This window comes from Harpegnathos saltator, unplaced genomic scaffold, assembly GCF_003227715.2.
Source record: "Harpegnathos saltator strain DR-91 unplaced genomic scaffold, Hsal_v8.6 scaffold225, whole genome shotgun sequence".
NCBI classification, from domain to species: Eukaryota; Metazoa; Arthropoda; class Insecta; order Hymenoptera; family Formicidae; genus Harpegnathos; species Harpegnathos saltator.
Genome location: NW_020230012.1, coordinates 180,001 through 204,112, shown reverse-complemented (window position 1 = coordinate 204,112; position 24,112 = coordinate 180,001). Strand labels below are relative to the sequence as shown.

General features: G+C 42.6%; 4 protein-coding genes across 10 annotated transcripts; 3 read left to right on the top strand and 1 right to left on the bottom strand.

Annotated features, from left to right (window-relative positions):
- The first annotated feature begins 378 nt into the window (after positions 1 to 378).
- Positions 379 to 6,610, top strand: sage (salivary gland-expressed bHLH). Its single transcript, XM_025298594.1, has 5 exons — positions 379 to 768; positions 856 to 1,018; positions 1,265 to 1,483; positions 5,971 to 6,195; positions 6,325 to 6,610. Exons 1-5 carry the CDS (start codon positions 661 to 663, stop codon positions 6,528 to 6,530), a joined length of 921 nt encoding a protein of 306 aa, XP_025154379.1. The 5' UTR covers positions 379 to 660; the 3' UTR covers positions 6,531 to 6,610.
- Positions 6,611 to 7,067: 457 nt separating this feature from the next.
- LOC105190609 (RAB6A-GEF complex partner protein 2) lies at positions 7,068 to 9,515 on the bottom strand. 2 transcript variants are annotated; one of them, XM_011153430.2, is made up of 7 exons: positions 9,320 to 9,515; positions 8,852 to 8,993; positions 8,644 to 8,765; positions 8,449 to 8,556; positions 8,199 to 8,348; positions 7,868 to 7,980; positions 7,068 to 7,777 (listed from the first exon to the last, which is right to left on the bottom strand). In XM_011153430.2, the coding sequence occupies exons 2-7, from the start codon at positions 8,971 to 8,973 to the stop codon at positions 7,247 to 7,249; spliced, it is 1,146 nt and encodes a 381-aa protein (XP_011151732.1). In that variant the 5' UTR covers positions 8,974 to 8,993; positions 9,320 to 9,515; the 3' UTR covers positions 7,068 to 7,246. The 2 variants fall into 2 exon arrangements, with proteins under 2 accessions (XP_011151732.1, XP_011151733.1); XM_011153431.3 differs by lacking the exon at positions 9,320 to 9,515 and adding an exon at positions 9,131 to 9,242.
- An 857-nt stretch (positions 9,516 to 10,372) lies between these two features.
- LOC105190605 (trichohyalin) lies at positions 10,373 to 21,903 on the top strand. Of its 6 annotated transcripts, XM_011153426.3 has the most exons (20): positions 10,373 to 10,555; positions 10,846 to 10,908; positions 10,996 to 11,337; positions 11,602 to 11,682; positions 11,756 to 11,906; positions 12,029 to 12,502; positions 12,578 to 12,850; positions 12,916 to 13,127; positions 13,221 to 15,802; positions 15,897 to 17,187; positions 17,298 to 17,457; positions 17,718 to 17,936; positions 18,032 to 18,442; positions 18,518 to 18,829; positions 18,960 to 19,119; positions 19,270 to 19,765; positions 19,853 to 20,110; positions 20,189 to 20,489; positions 20,570 to 20,978; positions 21,087 to 21,903. In XM_011153426.3, exons 2-20 carry the CDS (start codon positions 10,875 to 10,877, stop codon positions 21,390 to 21,392), a joined length of 8,472 nt encoding a protein of 2,823 aa, XP_011151728.1. In that variant the 5' UTR covers positions 10,373 to 10,555; positions 10,846 to 10,874; the 3' UTR covers positions 21,393 to 21,903. The 6 variants fall into 6 exon arrangements, with proteins under 6 accessions (XP_011151728.1, XP_011151725.1, XP_019700373.1 ...); XM_011153423.3 differs by having other exon boundaries at positions 10,859 to 10,908; positions 19,853 to 20,489; XM_019844814.2 differs by having other exon boundaries at positions 15,897 to 17,181; positions 17,718 to 17,930; positions 19,853 to 20,489.
- A 178-nt stretch (positions 21,904 to 22,081) lies between these two features.
- Positions 22,082 to 24,069, top strand: Daao1 (D-amino acid oxidase 1). The gene is made up of 6 exons (XM_011153427.3): positions 22,082 to 22,575; positions 22,758 to 22,881; positions 22,961 to 23,106; positions 23,179 to 23,335; positions 23,402 to 23,689; positions 23,763 to 24,069. Exons 1-6 carry the CDS (start codon positions 22,391 to 22,393, stop codon positions 23,874 to 23,876), a joined length of 1,014 nt encoding a protein of 337 aa, XP_011151729.1. The 5' UTR covers positions 22,082 to 22,390; the 3' UTR covers positions 23,877 to 24,069.
- The last annotated feature ends 43 nt before the right edge of the window (positions 24,070 to 24,112 follow it).

Below are 24,112 nucleotides of genomic sequence, written 5' to 3'. Positions count from 1 at the left end.
TAACACGGTTCCACCTCATTAGTATTTCCATCGGCCGAGCGTCTATTATGCCTCGATGTTTGTACTCCCATTTTTATCCCGATCATCCCAGAGGCTCTCACACTTATGCTAATACCGCGCGTCAGGTACGGATATTCCGGTATTTTCGATGTCACCCGTTTCATTCGTACGATTCTTCAAGAAGGAGAAAGCCTCGTACGTCTTTCGACAAGAAAAGAAAAATTATTCGCAATGCGACGAAAAAAAAAGAGAGAGAGAGAGAGAGAGAGAGAGAGAGAGAGAGAGAGCGAGCACGCACGATCTGTTATCTTCGCTCTTTCTTTCTTTCTCTCCTTCTCTCTCTCTCTCTCTCTCTCTCTCTCTCTCTCTCTCTCTCTCTCTCTCTCTCTTGGATTGCGGTAGCGTGCGATACATTGCCCTCTTCGGCGCGACCACCTGAGGTGATGACAAACTGAGAACCCCTGGTGGAACACCTGAATACTTAATCAACGGATAAAATTAACATTAATAAAACGACTGTCTGTGGCCGATCTACATCTTATCCGAGGACAAACACAGCACGAACGCTAGGACCACGTGATACAAGTCTTACGACAAAGCAACAGCGAGGAAGTCAGCGGTACTCGTCAGTTTTCCACGTCGTTTCTCATCGGTGCGTCGATGGACGGCACCAGGGTCAACGAGAAGGTAGCATTCGCGTTGGACCGAATGACGATCGGGATGGAGCGGAATTCGGAGGAATATCGCGGCGAACCGCGGAAGAACGAGGTATGACCGACATGGCGCGATCGCGTTGCTAAGAATTCGCAAAACCGGCGACGGAATGGCAGGAGCATTGCAGTGCTTGTGTTTCAGTCCGAGAACGAAAGCAACGACGAGGATTACGCACGTTCGCCGGTGCTGCTCGACCTCGACGAAAATTCCAAGCAACAACAGAAGGCCGCACGTCGAGAAGCAAGCTCGCCGAACGCTACACTCACGATGCAGGATCAACGTTTGCAGGATCAACTGACTCCGAGTACGTCAGGTGGGTCTCGCAGGGGAGATACGCGTTAAGAAAATACGGCGGAAGAAAAAGTTTTCCGCCAATTCGACACGCGAATCAATGAAATGCTTCGCGATTGCCGTGGAGTGTGAAAACATGTCATTAACATATAACCGACCAATTAGTTCCTTCCGTCATTGCTTTCGTCATTACTTTTTACTTCGCACTCGACGGCGAGTGGAATTCTGTCGTTAACCGCGCGTTTCGTTGCCGTCATAGACGACACGACGGGCACATCGATGACGCGCCCGCAATCTCTAAGAGACGGCAGATGGCAAGAGACGAGCTACGAGCCGGCGAGTCGCCAACAAAATCCCGAAGCAGTGCTCGTGATCAGAGTACCGGAGCCAGAAATAATCGGCAGTCACTCGCACCTCGAGATGCTCCACGAGACCAATATCAAATCGGTGCAGCAGGAATCATCGCAGACTGAGAAAGGTGCGGCAATATCAAATTGCGCATCGCCTGGTGAGATCATCCTCGATTCGACTAATTTAAGTATCTTAGTGGAAGAATCGCGCGTGACACGCTTTGACGTAAATAAAAAGGAATTTAATTTGCTTGAACGTGATCGCAATGACGGTACACAGCTGGTATATACTACGATGACCAGCCTCGAAACGGCGGGGTCGACTTTCTCGAGTCGTTTTGCCTGGTGAAACTGCTTTTTTCTTCCTTTTCTCTCTCTCTCTCTTCGCGAGCTCGTAACTTTTCGTACAATAGGCCATATCAACAGAGAGGGCTGCTCAATTGTCCGAATGGAAGAGCTTGATTGACGCTCGCAACGTCCCTTGCAAAGGGTAAATACGAGCGCATCTCTTGCTCTAACAGCGCGACCCGCAGATTTTTGTCACGCGTCCGTTGTATCTGTCGCAGCAGGATCGAAGGAGGAGGCTTCTCTCGGTGCCACCGCTGTCGTAACTTATTTTCCGCCGCGTTCCTGCGCCGGCTCTCGTTCCTGCTGAGGAAGCGCGCGGGAAGGGTTGTAGAGCGTTGAATATAAATTCGGAGGGGGCAAAACGTATGCGCATTTCGGAAGGAGCCGGCGAGATATTTTCGCGTCACAGCTCTGTATTCAATTTAGGCTCCACCAGCACATTTTTACGCCGACGTTCGCTCGCATCGTCGTTTCGCCGCGCGACGTTTAAAGTTATTTGTAGACGCGCGTGTGCGCGCATCACGTCGGGGTGCGAACTCCCATGTATCTATGTAAATGCTACGTGCGAGCGATCTCACGCGAATTCGATTTGCAACAATTTCGCAGCGTCCCTGAAACGTCGTATTGTAAGCGCAGTCAGAAAATTCGTCAACTTCGCGCCCCTTAGATCAATCGTTAGAAAGATCGCAAATCGCGTGAAAATCTCAACCAAGTCGACAGGTCCTCGCGTCGCGATCAGCAACGACCGTCTTCTGATACAAATTCCTCCCGAGTTTCACGGAGTTACTCTCGAGATACACCCCCCCCCCTCCCCCGTGTGAATCATCCTGGGCTATACCTGTACGCGTGGCTCGCGAGGTAGCCGTTGTTGACTTTCTTCAGGCGTGCACCGGCCTCTACGGCAATTTTCCCGCGCGCGTTACGACTTCTGTCGCCCCTCGAGACTAGCTTCACACGTTCGCAGTGCCGCTTGTTGCCGCCCGGCGAGGCGCTCGCCGTCGCTCCCTTAGCGCCCATTCCGCCGTGTTTACCCAGGATCTTGGAGAAAAACTGCAAAATTGTTTTCCCGCTACCCTTCCACCAGCTACCGCTGCCGCCGCCACCACCGCCGCCACACTTCTCGTCCTCAACTGTGCTCCGGTCGCCGTAGTGCTGTTTCCTGTCGACACTCTTGCGCCCGCGCTCTTCGCCCCGATTTCTTCGCAATTTCTCTTCGCATATCGTCTCTCGCACCTTCTTCCGACGTTCTTCTTGGGTCCGCGGAGATTCGATCGATCGCTCGGAATTGTCAGGCACCGTCGTCGTCGCGATTTCCTCTCGCAGCTCCGTTGAACACGGCGATTCCTCCGCGATCGCGATCGCGACCTCTTCGGTCTCCACGCAGATATCCAGACTTTTCTTCTCCTCTTCGAGGTTGGAAGAGATTAGCTGTTTATTTAGCATGATTGTTCTCTCTTAACACTTTCACTGCTGAATCAACTTCCCTTGAAAAAATTATTAAAATATTTGGTAGTCCTACGTTTTTTTGGGTCGCTAAGTACGAATTTAAAGTCAGATTTGCAAAATTCAAAATGGCAATGGACTCAATATGGCAATCATGACGTACAAAATTAATGAAAATTCCAATTATTATTAAATAATGACCAGGTCGTAATAAGAACATATGATTCTAGACGATGGAACTCGATCGAGCTGGAAAAAATTTATATGGGAAAATGTTCAATACTGCATATTTATGCTTACTAGAGATTAAACATTCATTTTTGAATAAAATAATATTGACAGTATGGATAAGATGGAGATACAGAATGAAAAAACTAGGAAAATAGAGCTAAAAAGTGCAACAAAATCAAATTTCGGCCGTTTTTTGTAGAAATATTTGTTTATGAAAGAAAAATCTAACCTGCAAAAAAATACTGAAAAAATATGTCTTTGTACAACATCAGAAAAATATTTGGTGAAGATTTCAGACCTCTACATTTAATACTCTCCGAGGAATTGATTTTCACCTAAAAAAAGCATTTTTTTCAACTTTAACTTGTTATAAATAGTCACAAATGAATAATTGGGTATAAAAACCTATTGGAGTATGTTGAACAACTATTCAGTTATCTGGAAAACTCAAATCCCCGATTAGTTCTTCAAAATTATGTGATTTACAACACAAAATTGAATTAAGAAAAGGTGGAAAGTATACTTCCCACTAACAGTGAAAGAGTTAAGCGGATTTCACACAGTGTTTTCGACTTACATTACCACGCGACGTCGACACCGTCAATAAGCATGTCGAAAACGTATTAAAATTACTTGAGAAGAAATTTTCTCAATATTCCATTCTAATTACAAATTACTTCTTACTCTCGACTTCAAGGCTGCCGTACTCAACAAACGCCACTTCGATCGAGCTTTGTTTCGATTCCACCGTTTTGCGGTGATCTCGAGCTTGCTGCGTTACCTCGGGTCTAGGATTCGAGTCTGTACCGTGGACCACGTGGAGGACCTCCGTATTCGGATCCACAGCTCGCGGCATTACGCGTATCGCCGTCATCCTCTTGCGCGGATGTGGCAAAGGGAATCGAAAGTATCGCGCTTCATTCAGCCGCATCCCTTTTTTGCGCACGAATAAAACATTACTCTCAAGATCACTTTGTTCCTTTCGCGCGGCTAGTCACTGAACTTTAATCCACCCGAATTTTGCCCGAAAGCGTAGTACTCGATGAAAAAACGGATTGCCGTGTGGTAATAATTAAAGGCACGAAATGCATAAACATTGATTAAGATGAGATGCAGTCTTAGTCATTCTCGGTTTCTCTTTAGTTCCGCTTTTATAAAATGACGGAGGATCGACTAATCCTCGCTTAGAAGTAGCTAACGACATGAGAATGGCTTTACGTGTAGTTATTATGCTGTCTGACAGCGTCAATATATAAATTACAATGGCATGTAACGAAAAAAGTCGATTATCTCGAGACTATCGAGTCAATAGACCAGATGGCTGCTTTTTGTTTTCTTTCTAGCGATATTCTTGAGTTTTTACGATATGAATAGTCTGTTCTTATTCTTTTCTACACGAGTTCTACGCGGTTCTAGACGAGACGGAATATCGAATCGGCGGGTATGCAATATGCACATGTCATCCAATTAAGCATTACGTAATTATCGATTTCCACGAGATAAACTAGGAAATATGTGTAGCATTGCGGAGCGTTTCTGCGTACGGCTGCAATTTCAATTTCAAATACGAGCAACGCGTGAGTTCAAGTTTGAAACACTTATTGCGTATCACTCTGACAAATCATCATTCTTGCGATTCGACGTCAAGTATTTTTCAGCATAATCAGCCGACGAGAAAAAGCGGCTTCCCCCATACGAGACGAATCGCACTGCCAATCGCGGATCAACAGAGTGATTTTCCCGCGAGACACATTGATGACATACGAAGCATAATTACGCGCATAATTATCATATGCTAACGCAAACTGAATTAGATTGGACAATAAACCGTGCGATTAATCGAGAAATTAACACACGTGCGTCCGCGCTATGATTGTTGTCATAATTACGCGAGCGATGGGAAACCGCGTAAGCTCGAGCAAAATCCCCCGTACGACCCGTTCACTTTTGATTAACACGCAAATTATTCTAGTCTTTTAACCTTTGCGGCTCGTTCTCACGCTCGTCATCTTTGAACACGTGTCGACTCCGCCTGAGAAATACTTCCGTCCGAAGACGATGAGAATTTTCCGTCAACAGCGTGTCACGGTATATCTTCCGACCCGGTTTTTCTCGAACATTTCGTAAGGCGGATACTCGAAATTTACGCTCATAATAACCGCATCTGTTACTCGCGTCGATAGTTGGAGTAAAGGATCGGTACTGTTTTGTTTTTTTTTCTTTCCGACAGCAACGTCTCTCGAATCACAAAAACTTCGTCTCGGTAAAAATTAGCTACGACCTGGTGATCGCTCGTAAATATCTAATTGAGAAAGAGAAAACCTTAGTTGTGGTATTTATTTTTACGTGAACTCACCCTTCCGCATTTTTTTCACCCCCCGTCTCGACGCCAAAGTTTATACGTGTAATTTGTCAGAGTTTCGTCCGGCAACGTCCTTCGGAAAAAAGTTGAATTTCAGCTCGCTCGCTCGATTCGTTCAAGCAAGTTGCGCTCGCGCAACATTACATCGTCGTTGTCGTCGTCGACAACGACGACGAGTACGCGCCCAAGCAAGAACCATCGTTAACCCCCAGGCGTAATTAACGATTTCAGACTACAAGAAATCGGCGTGCGACCGCGAGCGCACGAGAATGCGCGACATGAATCGCGCATTCGAGCTGTTGCGATCGAAACTACCGATCTGCAAGCCGGCCGGCAAGAAGCTCTCCAAGATCGAGTCGCTGCGTCATGCTATCACATACATCAGACATCTGCAGAGCCTATTGGAGCCACCATACAGTTACACAATGTCCAACATGCCCAGTGACCGACCTGCAGGTGCTGGTAGCGGTGGAGTCGGCGGCGGTGACGGCGGCGGCGGCGGCGGCGGCGGCGGTGGCGGTGGCGGTGGCGGTGGCGGCGGCGGCAGCGGTAGTGGTGGTGGTGGTGATGGTGGTGGTGGAAGAGGCTATTATGCGACCGCTCCACCGGCTCTACCGACGTCTTACGAAATGCAACACCCTGCCCGATGGGAGTCCTTGACATATTATCGATATGATTATCATACACCATCCTTTATCACCCCATCTCCACCCACTCTGGTGCCACCCCTGCAGCCGAGGCTGCCTATTGACCAGGACGACCGACAGTTTTCTTACGAGACGAGACATTAGCTCGCGATATAAATTGGTGTCTTAAGAATTTTTTAAAGGACATTCTCAGGAGATAATCTATAGGAAATGCTTCGAGGAATTTTGGGACATCGGAGAAGTTGGGCGATTGAGTGAAAATGTGTGAATGGAGCGAAAACGAACTTGTGCGAATGTAGCCTTAATTATTTATAAGAGCTGAACGGCTTACCAGAGCCGATTCTTTTTCCTAATCTTTCTTCGTTGCGCTGAGATTTATATTATTTCCGCAAAGACGCTACTCTCTAGAAAGAATGGGACGCTCTTGAAAATCATTTCATACATATTCTAGATTCGGCAATCGACTCAAAAAATTAAGCAACAGGTATATCACTGCACGTTGTCGGTATAGTCCTGATTGCCATTGCGAAATTTCGCGAATCGATACGTCTGAAATCGCAATCGCGATCATGTTTGCAAACGATGCGCAAGAATTCAACCGATTTCACAGCAATCATCAAATAAATGTGTTCTGTCATTATGAATGACTTACCTTGCCTGTAGATACATAAATATATAAAAATATATCTTTCTGTTCCGCAACTGGAATTACTCTACACAGAATCCGAATTGTGCTCCGTCATGTCGCATGGAGTCCGTTAACGCATTGTTGTGTTGCTCCCGCAACACGTGTCTATCTTCGAATAACTCTTTTCAATTGCATCGAAAATACATCTAACGCAGCTACACTATTGTAGTGGCTAAATAACTATATTATATTTCGTCTGCTGTGCTGTATTAGGCGGCGTGGTAGTGGGATGAATGTGTAACGGAAGATCCCAGATCATCGTCTCAACATCCAATATGGATGGTCCCGTCCAACTGGTGGTACTCTCGCTCGGCATCTCCACCAGCTTTGACGTCGTGACGAATTCGAAATGCAGTCGCCATTTGAGTGTCACCAGATCGGTGGTGAAGTCTGGCGTGACATGTAGCGGTATAGGTAACACCAAATGCGAGTACTTGAGGCCCAGGCACATCTCGTGGTGCTTGTTGTAGCTGACGAGGGTAGGCGCGGTGATCTTGCTGCGCCTGTATTCCTCTGAAACATGTTCTTCTGACTGCAGGGACACGGATACTTGAGCACACGACACGGTCGCGCTTGAGAAATCGAACGTCCCGACTACATCTTCGCCGAGTTTATAGGAGTTTTTGAATAGACAGAATCGTACCACGCGGCCACGTCCATTTGTCACGTTATAGAAATTCGGGCTGCGTCTGGCTGTCAAGTTCTACGGTTGAAAAGTACACAATTTGGTTAAGACATAATGCAATATCTCCATAAATTAATCTTAATAAATACAACAAGAAAAATACACTACCTGTAACGTTTGTAGGGCGATATCTAATGGAGTTTCCCTATGCTGCGTTTCCATGAATGGATTATTCGGACTCAAATCTACACTGTCATTGCACGCCATTATCTCTGGCAATTCTATAAAAAAAAAAATAGATATTAAACATTTGTTATCTGTCTACTAAAATTTATTATATACAATAAAAGTTTTCTAAAGATCCATATAGTTCTAACATCTTAATATCTATTATTAATGTACAACCATTTGTCATTAACTACTAAATGAAACTCACAGAAGTATTGCATTTAGATAAACAAATAAAAGAATATTTTTTACTTAAGATAACAAGACTTACCACTCAAAGATAATACTCTGAAAGGTACACGTAACAGTTTAATGGCTGTGTTTACTCTTTGCGTCCCGATTGTGATTTTATAAGAATATTTTACAACTTGCCCTCTGTACGATGGTGGAGCATCACTTGGTATCGTCTCGCGATAGATGTCTGGTAACAAAAATTTGTTAAATATATAATAAATACATAATGTTAAATATATAATAAAATATATAAGACACTACAATATACTACTACCACTAAAACTTACAAGTTTTACTTTCACCAGGTGACAGTTTTAAGTCACAAAACAAGATCTTTGGCTTTGTATTCAATACTACATGTCCATTATCTTGCTGCCATGGAGCAAATGTAGTATCTGTAATAAAATATAAATATATAATTTGTATACATCTTAATAAAATAAAGTATAAAATATTGAAACAAAGATCTTGTAAAACCGTACTTGCATTAATCGCTACTGGGCAAGCTGTAGTATTTATCTTCTCTGAGAATACTACTTTATTATTTGTCGAACATTGACAATGAACTTGTGCACTTGCCCAAGCAAGACTTTCAAACAGATCACTGTAAAGAAAAATATAAATTAGTATTATTAGTTATAATATATTATTGATTCAACTTTGTCAAATATATATATATATATAACATACCTATGACTCTGTGATATCTGATGATTTGGGTTTGGTGGATTAGTAAAGGTAACTAAACATTCTACGATCTCTCCGGAGAAATATACAGGTCCACGAACGAGTTTTGCCGTAATTTCTATCATGTTGGCTTCGCTAAGATTTCCTTAAGATCAACATATGTACTTATTATCGTGATTCAAACCTCGCGGTACGGATTTATAAATGCTACATCCATCTCTCTTGAATATTTAGCGATTTATATAAACGTACACATATGTTCTACATGAAGCTGTGTCTTACTTAATTTACTAGTATTATCCTTCGCGCACGTAACACATTTCTTTTTCTTTAAAATTAAAATATCTACTTTGATCTACTTAGGCTGTGTTCCAATATTCACCAGCCAGCACTGAAAATCTATAATATACGTGACACAAACTATGTATTTTCAGTACTCGCAATGAATCTTGGAACAGCTTTCCTACTTACCGGAAATGAATTTGGCTTCTATCAGCTGACCGTTCAGTTCTATAAAGCTGGCTTAAGAAAAGAGCTTGAGTACATAAACATAGGAATATAGGGACAAAGCATAGAGTTGCGGGATGATAACCATTGCGGGACGGTGCGACGAGGTAAACTGTGCCTAAATCTAAAGCCAGCGGCACACGGTGCTTGTTTTCGTGCTGGATTGCTTGCTGGATGAAAATACTGCGTTCTGATTGGTGCATTTCCATCCATCTTCGGAAATGTACCAATCAAAACGCAGTATTTTCACCCAGCAAGCAACCCAGCACGAAAACAAGCACCGTGTGCCGCTGGCTTTATACTCTGTCTCTATATTCCTATGTCTATGCTTGAGAACGGTTATGGCAGCAATTTTTCTTAACTTAAGCCAGCGGCACACGGTGTTTGTTTTCGTGCTTGATTGCTTGCTGGATGAAAATATTGTGCTCTGATTGATGCATTTCTATCCATCTTCGGAAATGCACCAATCAGAATGCAGTATTTTCATCCAGCAAGCAATCCAGCACGAAAACAAGCACCGTGTGTCGCTGGCTTTACACACGGTGCTTGTTTTTGTGCTGGATTGCTTGCTGGATGAAAATATTGCGTTCTGATTGGTACATTTCGAATATAAATGTAAATACAACAATCAAAACGCAATATTTTCATTCAGCAAGCAATTCAGCACGAAAACAAGCACCGTGTGCCGCTAGCTTAAGATGATCTTTTATGAACAAATCTTAATGCATCCTAAAGGCGCAGTAGTACAAAAGACTGGAAGAACTTTAAAGGCTCGTCTACAATAGCTGTAAGAGTAAGGCTGTAAGGCTGTAACGTAAGCTGTCAGCGAATGAAAATATTTCATTTTGTGTCTTGCAACTTTACAGCCTTACTCTTACAGCTAATGTAGACGAGCCTTAAAAAAGACTTCTTTTTAGTTGAATCTATTGGTCCAGAAAAGTCAAGGTAGTAAATCTCTAACTATTATTATTTCCTTGACATAGTGTTGATTATTCCACACCGTTGGTAGCTTTTCAATTTGGTCAACATGGCCGCGTTTCATGGATTAGTTTCGTTTGACTGCGACGAGAAATAGAAAGAGGGCTCGTTGATGAAACGAGTTTCGAATATACTCGACGCGTTACGTTTCTACTGTACTAAACAACATTAAGATCATAAATCGGATAATGCATTTACCAGTAACATAACGTGCAAATTACGGTAAAGCATCCAGTTGACCTAAAATATTAGCCTTTGAAATTACATATATTTCTCTGTAACTGGCAAAGTTTTTTTTATGTAATTCACATGGATTTATCACTTGAATATTAGATATGTCAATATATTTATATCGAGCAACAAAAATCATACTTAATATTTATAATTGTTATATTTATATGGATAATTTTGATATGTGCACAACTTTTTGATACTATAGCAATAATATCAATATAGCATTGATACAATATAGCATTAATATCATTTATATTTCTTGTATTTTTTATCAATAGACAATTTTGACAGATTTGAAGTTTTAACAATGGCGGAAGAAGAGAAGCCATTACCTCTTTCGGGTAAAACTTCTTTCATTTTTGAATATTACAAATTATTTAACAAAATTAATCTTTTATTATTAAATGACTTTTATATGATATATATAGAGAAAGACGGTGCCTCTCAATCAAAGGATGTTTATGTCCCAGAAGAACCAACAACAGATGCCTCAATTTCCTTATTAGATATACAAATGCCAGAGACACCAGAAAGTACCAAAGGCCAAATAAGCGATGGTGACACATCAAGATTGGAAAGTCCTAAGATGGTGAAACCAGTGCTTGGTAAAGTTCAAGCCAAGAAGCGATTGATGGCATTTGCTAACAAATTCAATGTACTACCAAAACCTCAAGTTAAAGCTAATCTATCTCAGCTTTCCACTGGAGCTTTAAAGACAAAAGACAAAGTGACACAAGAAGATACAAGTAACAAATCAAGAAAAAAACCAGGTAATACCATAGAGTATCTCTATACAAAGTCAGGAATTATTGCAATTTTTAAATCTTTATTACGAAATATCTTAAGCTTAAGACTTAGAATCTGAATTTATAGTTTCCTGTCAAAATAAATTTAGCAAGATGAAATATTCAAGTTTATCAAAACAATCTACATTTATATTGAAAAATTTCTTGTATAAATTATCATAATTCATTATAAAAATTTATATTTTCTATTTTTACATGAAATTAAAATCAACTTTTATAATTGTATAGAAGAAAAAATTCTGGCTATTGAAGAAATTCGAAGGGAAGAATCTAAAAGTAAAATGCTATTAGCAGAGGCCATGGCAGCGGGTATTAATTAATGAATTATTTATATATAGTCACAACTGTGTAATAGACTTTCAATGACAAAAACTTCTTATAGCAAGTATGGAAGACGAGAATCACACTGGAAAGAATACATCTGGTTTGTTAGAAAGTTTCAGACATACAAAAGACAAAAATAGACACAATAGACTAAGTGATTCTCATAGAGGTACCACTAGATCAATAATGGATCGAAAATATTTGGAAAGGTATAAAAAATGTTTCATATTTCTCAATACATACATATTTATTTTTCATTTTTATGCTTTTTATGTTATCTAATATTTCTGATTTTGCTATACTTAATGGCTCTTTAAAAATTACTTTTAAGGCATCGACAACGTGACAAAATTGGAAAAGATAATTCAAGTCACGAAGTGAAAGATCGAAATGGAAGTGCTGATCGATTACCACGAAGATCACAAGATAAAGAAAAACATAAGAAAGATAAGAAGAAGAAGGACAATAGAGATAAACGAGACCATAGCAAAGCAGATGCAAACCGCGATAAAAGAGAAGAAGGAAAAGAGAAAAGAGAAATCGAAAAGGAAAAACGGGAGGACGCAAAAGAGAAGAGAAACGGGACTAAGAATAAAAAAGAGAATGCTAAAGATAAACGAAATGATATTTCTGAAATAGACGCAGAAAGCAAGGATAAGAAGGAAAAAGATAAAGATAATAAGAGCAGAGAAAAGGAATTTATGAAATGTAACTCTTGGGCGGAAGTACGAAAATGTGGTTTAGATCTCAATGATATTGTTCAATCTAAAAGACGTGACAATACAGATCGGCCATTGAGAAATAGGTACGATACATTTTTAACATACAATTTTGAAAATAAGATTTGAGATTTATATGCATACATGTTGATGCGTTTTAGAACAGGGCAAGATTATTTGCGCCACTTCGAACAGATGTTACTGCTCAGCAATCATCATCTGAAACGTCACTCGCTGATAGCCGAGGGGATTGACGGACCCAAAAAATATCCACCCGAATCGATAAAGATGACAAAGCGAGCAAGAGGTCCTCAATTGTTATATTGCGAAAATCCACGTACGTCACTCTTATTGAGCATCTCGCAGCTCCTGCAAGTTGTGACTCCTGATCGTCGCGAGAAAATAAGAGACATATGCGAGGCGACTTCTTCACGGTAAAAACACAAATATTTTCTTTTATTCCAGTTTTTCTTTATCTGTTAAAAACTTGTAATTACAGGGTTGATATGGGAAATCTAGACGTAATAATGGATAAGCGTAATTGGTATCAGCAAATGGACAAAGACGCCAAATATCATAAGGATCCCAAGTGGCAAGTGCAACTTCCTAGATCGAAGTGGGACAGCGAGGACGAAGAAATGTCGTCCACTAGTATGATAAAGGATAATATCGAGAAACCGAAAAACAAGTTGCAAGTTTCTTTAAGCCAACGTAAGTGGACTTTGGAACTATTGGAATAACGCATGTAACAATACGAACGTTGAAATTCCAAAGATAATAACAATTCATCTTTCATTTCAAAAGAGGAGAGATGTTCCACGTCCTCCACTGTAACGGACGAAGATAAAGTCGACAATAACGTTGAGAAAAACGAGATGGGAGACAATGAGTCCAGCGAGAAGACAATCGACAACATGACAACGAATGACGAGACTTCAGCGTCTCCTATACAGCTGGAATCCACTGGAGATGAGAAATTAGCCTCAGAGTACGAGCAATTTATGAAGATGGTGTGTACCGACATACCCGTACCAACTTCCGTGACCGAGGTGACCAAGGAATATTCTCCGAAGAGAAATCCGCAGAAATCCGTTTCTCCACGTAGCTATCATGAATTCAATATAGAGTCTAACTTGGAGGAAGACAGCGCGAGCATCGAAATGTCGTTGAAGGAAAAGTTCGAAGAGAAAGACAAACTGCAAACACTCGAAGGGTCAATCAAGAGCACGGAATGCGAGGAATCTATTCTGTCCACAGACTGTCAAATACAAATCAGTGAAAGTAGTATACGAGACGAGCATATGTCTGACAATAACGAGACTGACGATGACTCCAAATCAATACCAAGTGATTGGGAGAACGTTAGAATCAAAGTGGAACGGTTAAGCGATGAAAACACCGATTCTAGGGAGGTAAAAAAGAAGAAGAAGAAGAAACAAAAGCAGAAAAAAATAATATCCAGTAGTGATTCGGTCAGCAGTTCCAGTTCCTCCGACTCTGAGAAAGAAAGGAAGAAGAAAAGACGCAAACGTAAGATACAGGATAATTCGTCTTCGGACTCCGATAGCACGGATAGCAGTAGCAGCAGCAGCAGTAGTAGCAGTTCCAGCAGTTCAGATGAGAAGAGAAAGAGAAGACGGAAGAAAAAAATTGGAAAGAAGAGAAGAAAGGCGAGACGTGCACGTACAAAGAAAAAGCGGAGGAGAAAGATGAGCACCGATTCGAGTAGCAGTGAATCGGAAGAATGTACAAAAAAGAAAAAGAAAATTAAGAGAAAAGCAAAAGAAGCCAAACAGCTTGATGCCAAATCTATTAACAATGGGGACATCAACAAAGTGATATCTGAATCGCCTGTAATAGCGTCGCCTTCAGTGACTCCAGTAAAGAAAATAAAAGAAGAAACGACAATCGAGGATACGAGGGTTGAGCAGGTGACACCGAGACGCAAGAGCATAAATGCGCGCGACAATGAATGCGCGAAGCTTAGGAAAGGCAAAAAGGACAGCAAATCGAACGAGAGCTTTATGGAAGAATGGGAGGTAGATTCTATGATCGCGACGCAGCAGAATGAAGGCGATACGTCGAGTCAGGATAACATTGAAGGGTTGGAGAAAATGGACGACTCAGAGAAAGATAAACACCGAAGGAAAAGAAAGCAAAGTCGAGACAACAACGAGAAAGACAAGGATAGATTGTCTAAAAGTAGCGAAGGTGGGAAAGGACGGTCAGACGAAGAACTTGACGTAAAGAGGAAACGAAGACGGGAGAAGGATATTCGAAGCAGCACTGAATTTCTAGCAGACTGGGAGAGAGAGGGTGAACGCATCACTCAGCAGATGATACAGAACGAAGCAAAGTTTTTGAAAAAATCGGAAAAGCAAAAGAAGGAGAAATGGGGAGAGACCGATTTCGACACATTGAACGTACCATCTTTAACCCAGCTCGAGAAGGAAGTATGTCGGAAGCAACTTCTAGCGGACGAATGGGAAGTAGACAGCTTGGAAGCGATATCGGATTTGACCTCGAGCAAACGAAAGAACAGTCTGAGCGCATCTAAAAAGACGGAGAAGGAAGTCAGATACGACAAGAAAACGGATACCTACATCGCGATAGAAAAGGAAACTGCGAGGGAAATGAAAAAAAGACAAGAACGTTTTTGTGCAATAAGAATCTGGGAGGAGGAACAAGAGGAGGGCGAAAGGGAAGAGATGATGCTTCTGGAACAGAAGAATAAGTGCAAGAGAGACGACTGGGACATAGAGGAGGAATCGTTCTTGCGTAAGAGTGGCGAGGAAATAAAGATTCACAAGGTGGATGCAATTATCAAGGTGGAGAAGGAATGGAGTAAATTGGACGAAAATACGAGTTCTAGAGAAGATCCAACTAAATCGATGATGAAACTCGAATCAGTTGGTTCCAAGCGAGTCAAGAAAAGTCGTTGGGATATGGGTTCGCAATTAGAAGAGAAACTAGAAGCTAAAGACATATGGGAGGAAGATTATGCCGAATGGTCCAACCTTAACAAGTGTGAGCAGAAACTCGAGAAAACTGAGAAGGAGACTCCTCGTAGTGCGGATTATTCGGAAAGCTCCTCCAAGTCTGACCTGATAGATTTTTACCACAGTAAACCGCATGATAGAGAATCCCTGGAAAGATCTTGGACATCGGAGGAAGTGACGAACAAGCTTGCACAAACGAAGAAAGCGGAGGAAAATACATCGACGAAGAATTTGATCACCGTGATCGCAAGCGAAGAGCAGACTGCCACTAAGGAGCATCAGACCAGAGATCAGTTCAAAGAGATTCTGGAGTTGGATACAAAATACAAGGAGAAAACCATAGAATTGTACAGTCCTAGCTCTCCGGCGCTCTCTCAAAAATCTCAGGTAATCTCTTGCTTATATATAAGTTATTCCAGACAATCTTTCGTTGAATTGTCCTTAATCGAAAGATTAATCGATCCTTTCTCCGATTTCACAGGATATAGAAGCTTCTAATGACAGTAGCTGTACCAATTCTTCATTGAGCAAGAAGCCGAGAAAGGAGATATTGATCACGGAGGAACTGTCGATTCCTACGACCAGTATACCCTTGCAATTGGCGAAGCTGCGCGACACTAAGCATCCAGCGAATGAGAAGATCGAAAATGTTTTGGACGTGCAGCTGGAACGTAAGATGTCCCCCCACAAATTCGACATTAAAAAGGTTGGCGATTTATTCGACGATTTACCGATGAATGAATCGTGTCTGGACACTCATGGGTCCAAATCGGTGCATATGGACATCTTCGCTGAATATGAATCCGAAAAGTTGTGCGACAAGCAGCAACGTGTCTCGAGCTCAACAGTGCACGTTAAGGACGATGAGGTGAACGAAGAGAAGACGGCGGCGCTCAAGCTCATTCCCAAACAGCTGCTGATCCGACGACCTAGCGAGCAAGCGAAACCAAAACACGTGTTAGTAGAAACTCCCTTACAGGATCCTGTCCAGCATGCAGCGGCTCTGCTGACGATACAGAAGAAACTATTGGAGTCTCATGCGTTGAAGAACGATAACAATGAGACTCCGAGATACATCACGGCGAGCAATAACGAGACGCTCGTTGTCGACAAGATATTAGACAGAAATGAATTTGACGTCGCTCCCAAATCGTCGGTAATCGAAATGCGACGTTCGAAATCTCCAGTGTCGGAGAAGCCGGTCTCGGTTCGTTCTGAGCAATCCGAGAGCTACGACCGAGAGAGCAAAAACGTTGACGCGAAGAAGTACAAGAGTAGAAGTACAAGTTTGAATGATACCAGTGCTCAATCAAGTGTACGATCTCCTGTACGGGAACAAAGGAAGAGAAGTCCTCCCAATAGGAAAGACAGTGAGAAACGATATTCACACGATTATAGTAAGGACAAAAAGGAGAGAAAATTCGATGACGTGGAGAAGTCCGACAGGAAAGAGAGAAGTTCCAAAGTGGACTTCGTCGACAGCCGCAGAAAAACGAGTTCTCCGTCGCGAGGCAGAAGAAAAAGGAGCGGTAGCCCGTACATCTCGTGGGAACGGCAGGGCAGTGGGAGTGGAAGTCCAGGACACAGCTGGAGCAGAAGTCGCAGTAAGAGCCCGAAGAGGAAAGATGAAGGTATCGGTTCCACGAGTACTCGGGATCGGGAGAAGAAACGGGACAGGTACGATGATGAACGGCCAAGTAGATCCAGAATGGACGAGAGAAGAGAGAAATATATGCGATCATCGCCTCGTCCCAGCTATGACGAAGGTAAAGGTAAAAATGTTACAGCAATAGTTTTCAGTTTCGACAGTTTCTTGATGTTCCAGCTGGCTAATATTAAGTCTGATATTGCGGCTAATCATCGAAGCTTGATCTGTTTACAGATAACTTTAAGAAGCACGGTTCTAAGAGTAATCGTGACGATTGGGATAGAAGGAGGCATGACAGTCTGGATAGAGACCGCGAGAAGGATATTAGGTCCTACGATCCGATGGAGATGTTGCGAGAGAGAACGGTAGAATCTGAAAAATACAGGGACAGCAGGTACTGCAAAGCTTCAATTTAATATAGTCAATTATTTTAATATAGTTCAATTTAATTTAGTCGTCTATAAAATTTGCTCCTCCTATACATCGGATGCATTGTTTTATTTCGTGAAACACGATGATATGTTATGAACACGATGTTTCCTTATGAAAACATGTTAGAACATCTTACAGGTGTTAATATAAAGTATGTGCATGTGTAAAAGTGATTATTATTATTTATTACAGTAAATACTAATGTCAAATAAATACGACTAGGTTTCGCGCAGAAGGGGAAGTGGATCGTTCATTTTGGCAATACGAGACTAGCAATCTCCTACGAGATGGTAACGAGTCTATGGATTCCTATGTTGTCGCACAAGACATCCCCGCAGCCCCGCCCGAATACGACGATCGACCTTATTACAGAGAGGGCAGTTTAGAAAGGGACACCAGGCAGTGTTCACCACAGTTGACGAGATACAGAAGGAGGTATTCGTAAGTTATTAAACCTGCTTTATCATTCGCTAATAATTAATATAAATAATCTGAGTATTTAACATCACAATAATGATATCTTTCATCCGGATCAGTCAAAGCAGATCCAGCACAAAAAGAGAACGACAATGGGAAAGAGACAAAGATTCCTCTGTCCTGGATCGTCACGATCATCTCACACACAGGCTGGACAAACCGCGAAGCCGAACACCGTCACGTTCAAGGGTCTCGCCCGCGCGACAACCAGCGGAACGGTTCCGACGACAATCCAGATCACGCTCAAGAACGTGGTCAAGATCACGGTCTAGGTCGCGATCAAGATCACGATCACGATCAAGATCACGCTCCCGATCAACATCGAGATCAAGACTGAGAAGACTGAGATCGAGGTCGAGAAGTCGATCTCGTTCTCAGTCGAACTCCAGATCGCGGGCGAGATCGTCCTCTATGTCGAAGCTGAGGAGCCCAGAACACGGACTGAGAATGTCGGAATTGCGGTCTTCCAGGTAGAATCTTGCGCGACTCGTGCAAACCTCGATGTCGATTTTCATGATCTAAAGTAAGTCTTACTTCACATGCAGATCTCCTTCACCCGGAAGAGATCGGTTTAGCGAAATAGGAAGGGAAAGGAAGGATGACGGTGAGAACCGAAAGCTCAGCGTCTGTGGTGAAAGAGGCAGACGTATAGAAACCATTGTACAATCGGGGGCGAATATATTGGATTCAGAGATGGGCATCAATAGCAGTATAGACGGCTCCGTTACGAGCTTCCAATATCCAAGCGAAATTGAGGGTAGAAATGAATATTATTATACAGAGAACAATTTGACTTATCCACCTTGCATGGACGAATCCACTACGAGCTCTCCGAAACGTTTGTCGCTCGATGACAGGTAAGGATTCTTCAGCTTCTTCACGGCTCACATTATTTGCTATACATTATTAAAAAAAAAGCATTGCTACCTAAAATTGATCTCATTTTCCGAAAAGATGAATCATAACATCGCCCGATGTAATTCACAGATTAGAGCTAGAGTTAGGAATTAAAAAGCAGCAAAGCAAGGATTCCACTGGCATATCTTCCGAATATTCCTCCAGTTTTAACTCCAACGTCATAGCGTATCCGTCTCCGCCGCAGCAGCAACAGCAAATGATGTACCGACAGCAACCTACTGTTTTACAGGTACTTATTCAACTATGTTCTTCATCATTTATCAAAAACTACAGTTATAGCTATGTTATTCAAGCTCGAAGGAGAGCGGAATGAGAGCTCAATACAAACAGCCATGATTCAAGTTCTTAATATCAACACGATATTATCCTCCTTATTAAGGTCGGCAATGTCTTGCAAGTGGTACCGGCGGATTTCAACGGAGTGCAATCAGTGCGTCGTGAAGTAGCCGCGTCTGGGAGTACATCAGCTGTACGTGGATCCAGCCAAGTAGTGCGTGTAGGTAACGTTCTCCAAGTGGTACCCACATCGTTAGACTGGAGCAGTGGTAGTGGTGGTGGGAACGGCGGCAACAGCAGCAACGGAAGCAGCGGTGGTGCCGGTTCCGTTCAATCGTCTTCGAATACGGATCAGTCGAGCGGGGTCTTGTACGCCTCAGCGGTGCCGGCACCTTCGCCGGCGACCTCCTCAATGCCCATAACCATGCCGGTCCCTGCGCCGGTCCCGCTGCCCGTACCACCGGCTACGGGCGTTTCTGCTACAACTATATCGCCAGCTGCCTCACTGTCGCTCTCGTTACCAGTTCCCGTGCCTGTGCCAGTCCCGATTCCCACAGCGACGGCAACATTTCCTCCAAGAAATGAGGTCCAGCCACAGAGTACGTATACCCATGTGTATCGTTTCTTCGGTATTTTGAACTTGCCGAACACGAAGTATTACTATAGACGAGAATATTTCTTTGCAGAAATTGCTCAACCGGTGTACAATTACGAAGCTATCCTCGAGACTCGTCGCAAAGAACGAGAAGAGCGTAAGAGACTGCGCGAGTTACGCAGGAAAGAGAGGGAGCGTAGGAGGATAGAACGTACGAATCGACGAGCGCTACGTCTCTTAGAGAAAAACAACATGCTTGCGCGACCATCTACCGGAGTCTCAGATCGCCGTAAAGGCTCGATCGTGGATCCGTCGGTATTGAAAGCACTTCGCGAAGGAGAAGAATCGGGTGAGACAGAATTTCAATTGACTAACGTTGGAAAGGATGAAGAGGAAGTGATAACAACCCCTGCGACTGTACTCACAGAAGAGGACGAGGATGCAGTTGCGGATGATGATGAAGATGAAGAAGAGGATGAAGCTGAGGCCGAGGCCGAAGCTGAAGTTGAAGACGACGAAGAAGAAGAGGAAGAAGCGGAAGACGAAGACGAGGATGATGAAGATGACGAAGAGAAAACAACACAAATGATCAATCAACGAGCTGAAGTTGACGAAACCACGGCAGGAACGTCCACTGATGTCAGTAAAAGTCAGGAAGTTGAGAATAAAGAACGATTCGAGTTACCACCTCCACCACTGAAAGGCATTCTGGTCGCATCGGGCTTCAGGTTGGTCAACGTTAATCTTAATATCTAAGTTTCTTAATATTAGAGTTGTGAATTATCCAATCAACGCACTTTCTTTCCAGGGATGTGGTTTCCAACGGCAAGGTGGACGATATGTCGGATGCGGATGGCGATACAGAGGACGGTAGCGATAAAGACGAAGAAATAGATAAGAATAATGAACATGATAAAGATGCGAGCGCAGATGACAAATTTGGTACATCCAAGCCACGATCCAAGTCAAAATCAAAATTGGCAAGACACCTGAAGAGGAGAAACAAGAAATCAGTTCAATTCGCTGATGGTATAAAACCTGGTGAAGGAACCAGTCCCAGCGGCGGTGAGGGCGATATGCCATCGCCGCCACCTCCCACAGCGATAGGTTTCCGTGACGAGTTAAAAGACTTGAGAAGAGACAAGATGTATAGCTCTCGAAAGAATAGGAAGCAGGAGAAACGAGCGAGGCCGCCGAAGACGAAGAAGAAAGTCAAGGTACACAGTTACTGTTTCTATCGTTTCTGAGATGTAGAATACGAATTCACAGAATAGACAATTTGTTAATCTATCCGTCGTATTTAAAATATTTGTTTCTTTCTGCAGGTGAAGATAATCAAGCTGAAGAAACCGCGCATAACACCGCTGACAGCCATGATGATGGACGATTCCGACGAATTGGACGACCGTTCGCCACCACCACCGCCTCCTGGTTCTCCACCACCTCCACATCTGTGGCCCAGTTATTTATCGGCTTACAACACAGCGATTCGAGCTACCGAGCTGCCACCACCGCAGATCACGACAACCACGTTAACACCCGTTCAAGCTCCACCACCGCCAACTCCGTTGCCTCTTCTGGTTCCGCCTCCTCCGTTAAATTACACTATTCAACCTTGCAGTAAAGCTTAAAGTCAGCTGCGAATCCAACACAAACTAGTGTTTCGAGTGTATTTTTCCCCATCGTGAGACGCACGGTGATACGGCGAGAAAATTGTAATGAATTGTGTAGTTTATAAGAGATATATATCGTGGTCTCTCAAGGAATCGATGAAATTTCGATGACATTGAAATTCAAAAAGAGGCTACACCGAGTATGCGTCGATAACCGACATTGTAAATACGTAATCTTCGCAATATAGACGTCGCACTCCGACCAAAAGATTGTTATGAACCTTTATCCATTGCGTCCGTAAGTTTTAGTAACATCTCTTCATACCGACATAACTCGGTTCGTATATTTTCGATATCGGAGAAACGCCGAACATACGTTATTAGAGAGTTGTACTGGCAATGGATACAGTGTAATTACTTGTCGATTATATATCATCGATGAAATTTATTATTAAGCGAGCACATTCTTATGCAATGTATGTACATTGTATCATATTAATTTGTCACAAATACACGTGACTCGAATATAGACAACGTTGCATTTGGAATTTGGACATGCTGCAAGTTTTTTTTTCCGTTATTTGTAGAATATTCATCCAGCTCTTGGAAACATAATAATAAAGCAATTTTATAAAGACGGTGACAACAATCTCGCGGTCCTCTATTTCTCAGCATTTTAAAAATATTTTCTAAAATAATTTGTACCATTCACAGGACCTCTCGAGAAGAAATGTGATAACATTGCACTTTATCGAGAGCACACGGCAAAAAAGTAGCAGAGCGATAACACCGACACATTAACTCTTCTATCGAAATACACACACAAATCTTGTAAATAACTTTTATTGCCACCGATACATATTGTCGCATCTCTAGCGTCAGTAGCCATTATCGTTCGTAAGAATTGACAATTGTTAAACGTTAATGCGACGTAACCGAACGTACAACGCCGAATGACGATTCAATTTACTCACTAACTGCGTATTTCACTTTGTTAAAACATCCAAAGTGCAAAAATGAAAGTAGCTGTTGTGGGCGGTGGGGTCGTTGGATTAACGACGACCTTATTGTTACAACGGGAATTACGTAACGCCGAAATGACAGTTCTAGCTTCGAATTTCGATGATACCGTCAGCCATGTGGCTGCGGGAATTTTCAGAGTCGGCGCTTCGTATTCTGGTCCTACCGAGCAGATAACAAGGTAAACAATGAATATTTATGAATTGTTATACCGTGAAAAGTAAATCGATATTTTAGAAAAAGCAATCTTTTTCTCTCACCGTTTTAAATTGTTATAAAAAAAAGAAAATTCGTATGCAATCGACAATAATTACGTAATAGTGTAATAAATATATATTTATAATTAATTATTAATTTTTCGAGACAATGGATAAAAGATTCGTACGAATATTACGATAACATTCGTAAATCAGAGGAAGCCTCTCACGCAGGCGTGACTAACATTTCTGGCTACATTTTCGCTAATTCATCTCTGAGTACCGTCAAGGTATGTTTTTTCGAGAAGTAACGATTATTAGTGAAAATTCTAGATGTGTTAATAGCGCATGAATAATTGCATCGATTAGAGTCACTGGATCGAAGACTTGGTACCGATCTATAGAAGAGCGACGGAGGAGGAACTGCAACTAGTTGGTGGCGATTGGAAATACGGGTCATATTTTTCGACTCTTCTCACGCAGTGCAGCTTGTATCTTCCATGGGCTAAACGACAGTAAGATATACATGTCACAATCGTGAAGAGTTCACAAGAAATCACCGTAGCCTGAATTGTTCGACTTGTCAGGTTGCAAGCCAATGGTGTCACGCTGCGACGAAGAAAGCTGCATTCTCTCAACGAACTGGCTGATGAATTCGACCTGGTGATGAACTGCACCGGATTTGGTGCACGCGAATTGTGCAATGACAAACGTATGGTTTCCCTGCGAGGTCAAGTAATCAAGGTACATAATATTATCTTGCATTCTTATACATTCTCGACACGAGGAATACGTATATCATCTGTTTAGGTGAAAGCACCATGGCTCAAAACGTTTTTTTACGGTGAACTCGACACCTACGTCATACCGGGTTTCCACGGGGTGGTCACTCTGGGTGGATCGCGGAGTTTCGACTCCGAAAATACAAATTTATGCCCATATGAGTCCGCAGCGATTCGTCAACGATGCAACGCGCTAGTGCCGTCATTGAAGAACGCTGAGATTGTACGGCAGGAAGTTGGTCTCCGGCCACACCGGGAAAGCAATGTTCGGGTGGAAGTTGATCGCATCCGCGACGATCGTTCTAATGAAGCTACCGTTGGTATCTGAATACTAATGTGACAAAAACGTCGGATCGATCGATGAATCTATCAACGCGCCGTATTTGCAGGTGGTACATAATTACGGACACGGTGGTTACGGAGTCTGCACAGCACCCGGCACCGCCATGTACGCTCTACGGTTGGCCATGGACACTCATAGGTCTTCCATCGCCAAACTATAAACTGCAGCTATCCAGTCTCTCGCTTATTATGAAAACTATAATTTTTCTTACTGCAAATACATCCTTTATTAAACGAGTTTACATATGAAAATCATTAGATCGATCTAATACTGCAGCGGCTTCCGAAAACTGTCTGCTTGCCGAAATGCACTTACAATTTAGGGCTTTTGTAGGCCCACTGTCACGAGAGTAAGATACACTTCTCTATCGATAAAGATTGCTGTTTATTGGCAGAT

Bases quoted from the DNA above. Each gene is read 5' to 3' on its own strand.
- sage (XM_025298594.1), top strand. From the start codon at position 661: ATGGACGGCACCAGGGTCAACGAGAAGGTAGCATTCGCGTTGGACCGA. The intron at 769-855 runs GTATGACCGACA...CTTGTGTTTCAG, and splicing joins GCGAACCGCGGAAGAACGAG to TCCGAGAACGAAAGCAACGA. The intron at 1,484-5,970 runs GTGCGGCAATAT...TAACGATTTCAG, and splicing joins ATCATCGCAGACTGAGAAAG to ACTACAAGAAATCGGCGTGC.
- LOC105190609 (XM_011153430.2), bottom strand. From the start codon at position 8,973: ATGATAGAAATTACGGCAAAACTCGTTCGTGGACCTGTATATTTCTCC. The intron at 8,557-8,643 runs GTACGGTTTTAC...ATTTTATTACAG, and splicing joins CCCAGTAGCGATTAATGCAA to ATACTACATTTGCTCCATGG. The intron at 7,981-8,198 runs GTAAGTCTTGTT...TTTTTTTTATAG, and splicing joins CAGAGTATTATCTTTGAGTG to AATTGCCAGAGATAATGGCG.
- LOC105190605 (XM_011153423.3), top strand. From the start codon at position 10,875: ATGGCGGAAGAAGAGAAGCCATTACCTCTTTCGG. The intron at 11,683-11,755 runs GTATTAATTAAT...AACTTCTTATAG, and splicing joins AGCAGAGGCCATGGCAGCGG to CAAGTATGGAAGACGAGAAT. The intron at 12,503-12,577 runs GTACGATACATT...GATGCGTTTTAG, and splicing joins GATCGGCCATTGAGAAATAG to AACAGGGCAAGATTATTTGC.
- Daao1 (XM_011153427.3), top strand. From the start codon at position 22,391: ATGAAAGTAGCTGTTGTGGGCGGTGGGGTCGTTGGATTAACGACGACC. The intron at 22,576-22,757 runs GTAAACAATGAA...TAATTTTTCGAG, and splicing joins CCTACCGAGCAGATAACAAG to ACAATGGATAAAAGATTCGT. The intron at 23,107-23,178 runs GTAAGATATACA...TCGACTTGTCAG, and splicing joins CTTCCATGGGCTAAACGACA to GTTGCAAGCCAATGGTGTCA.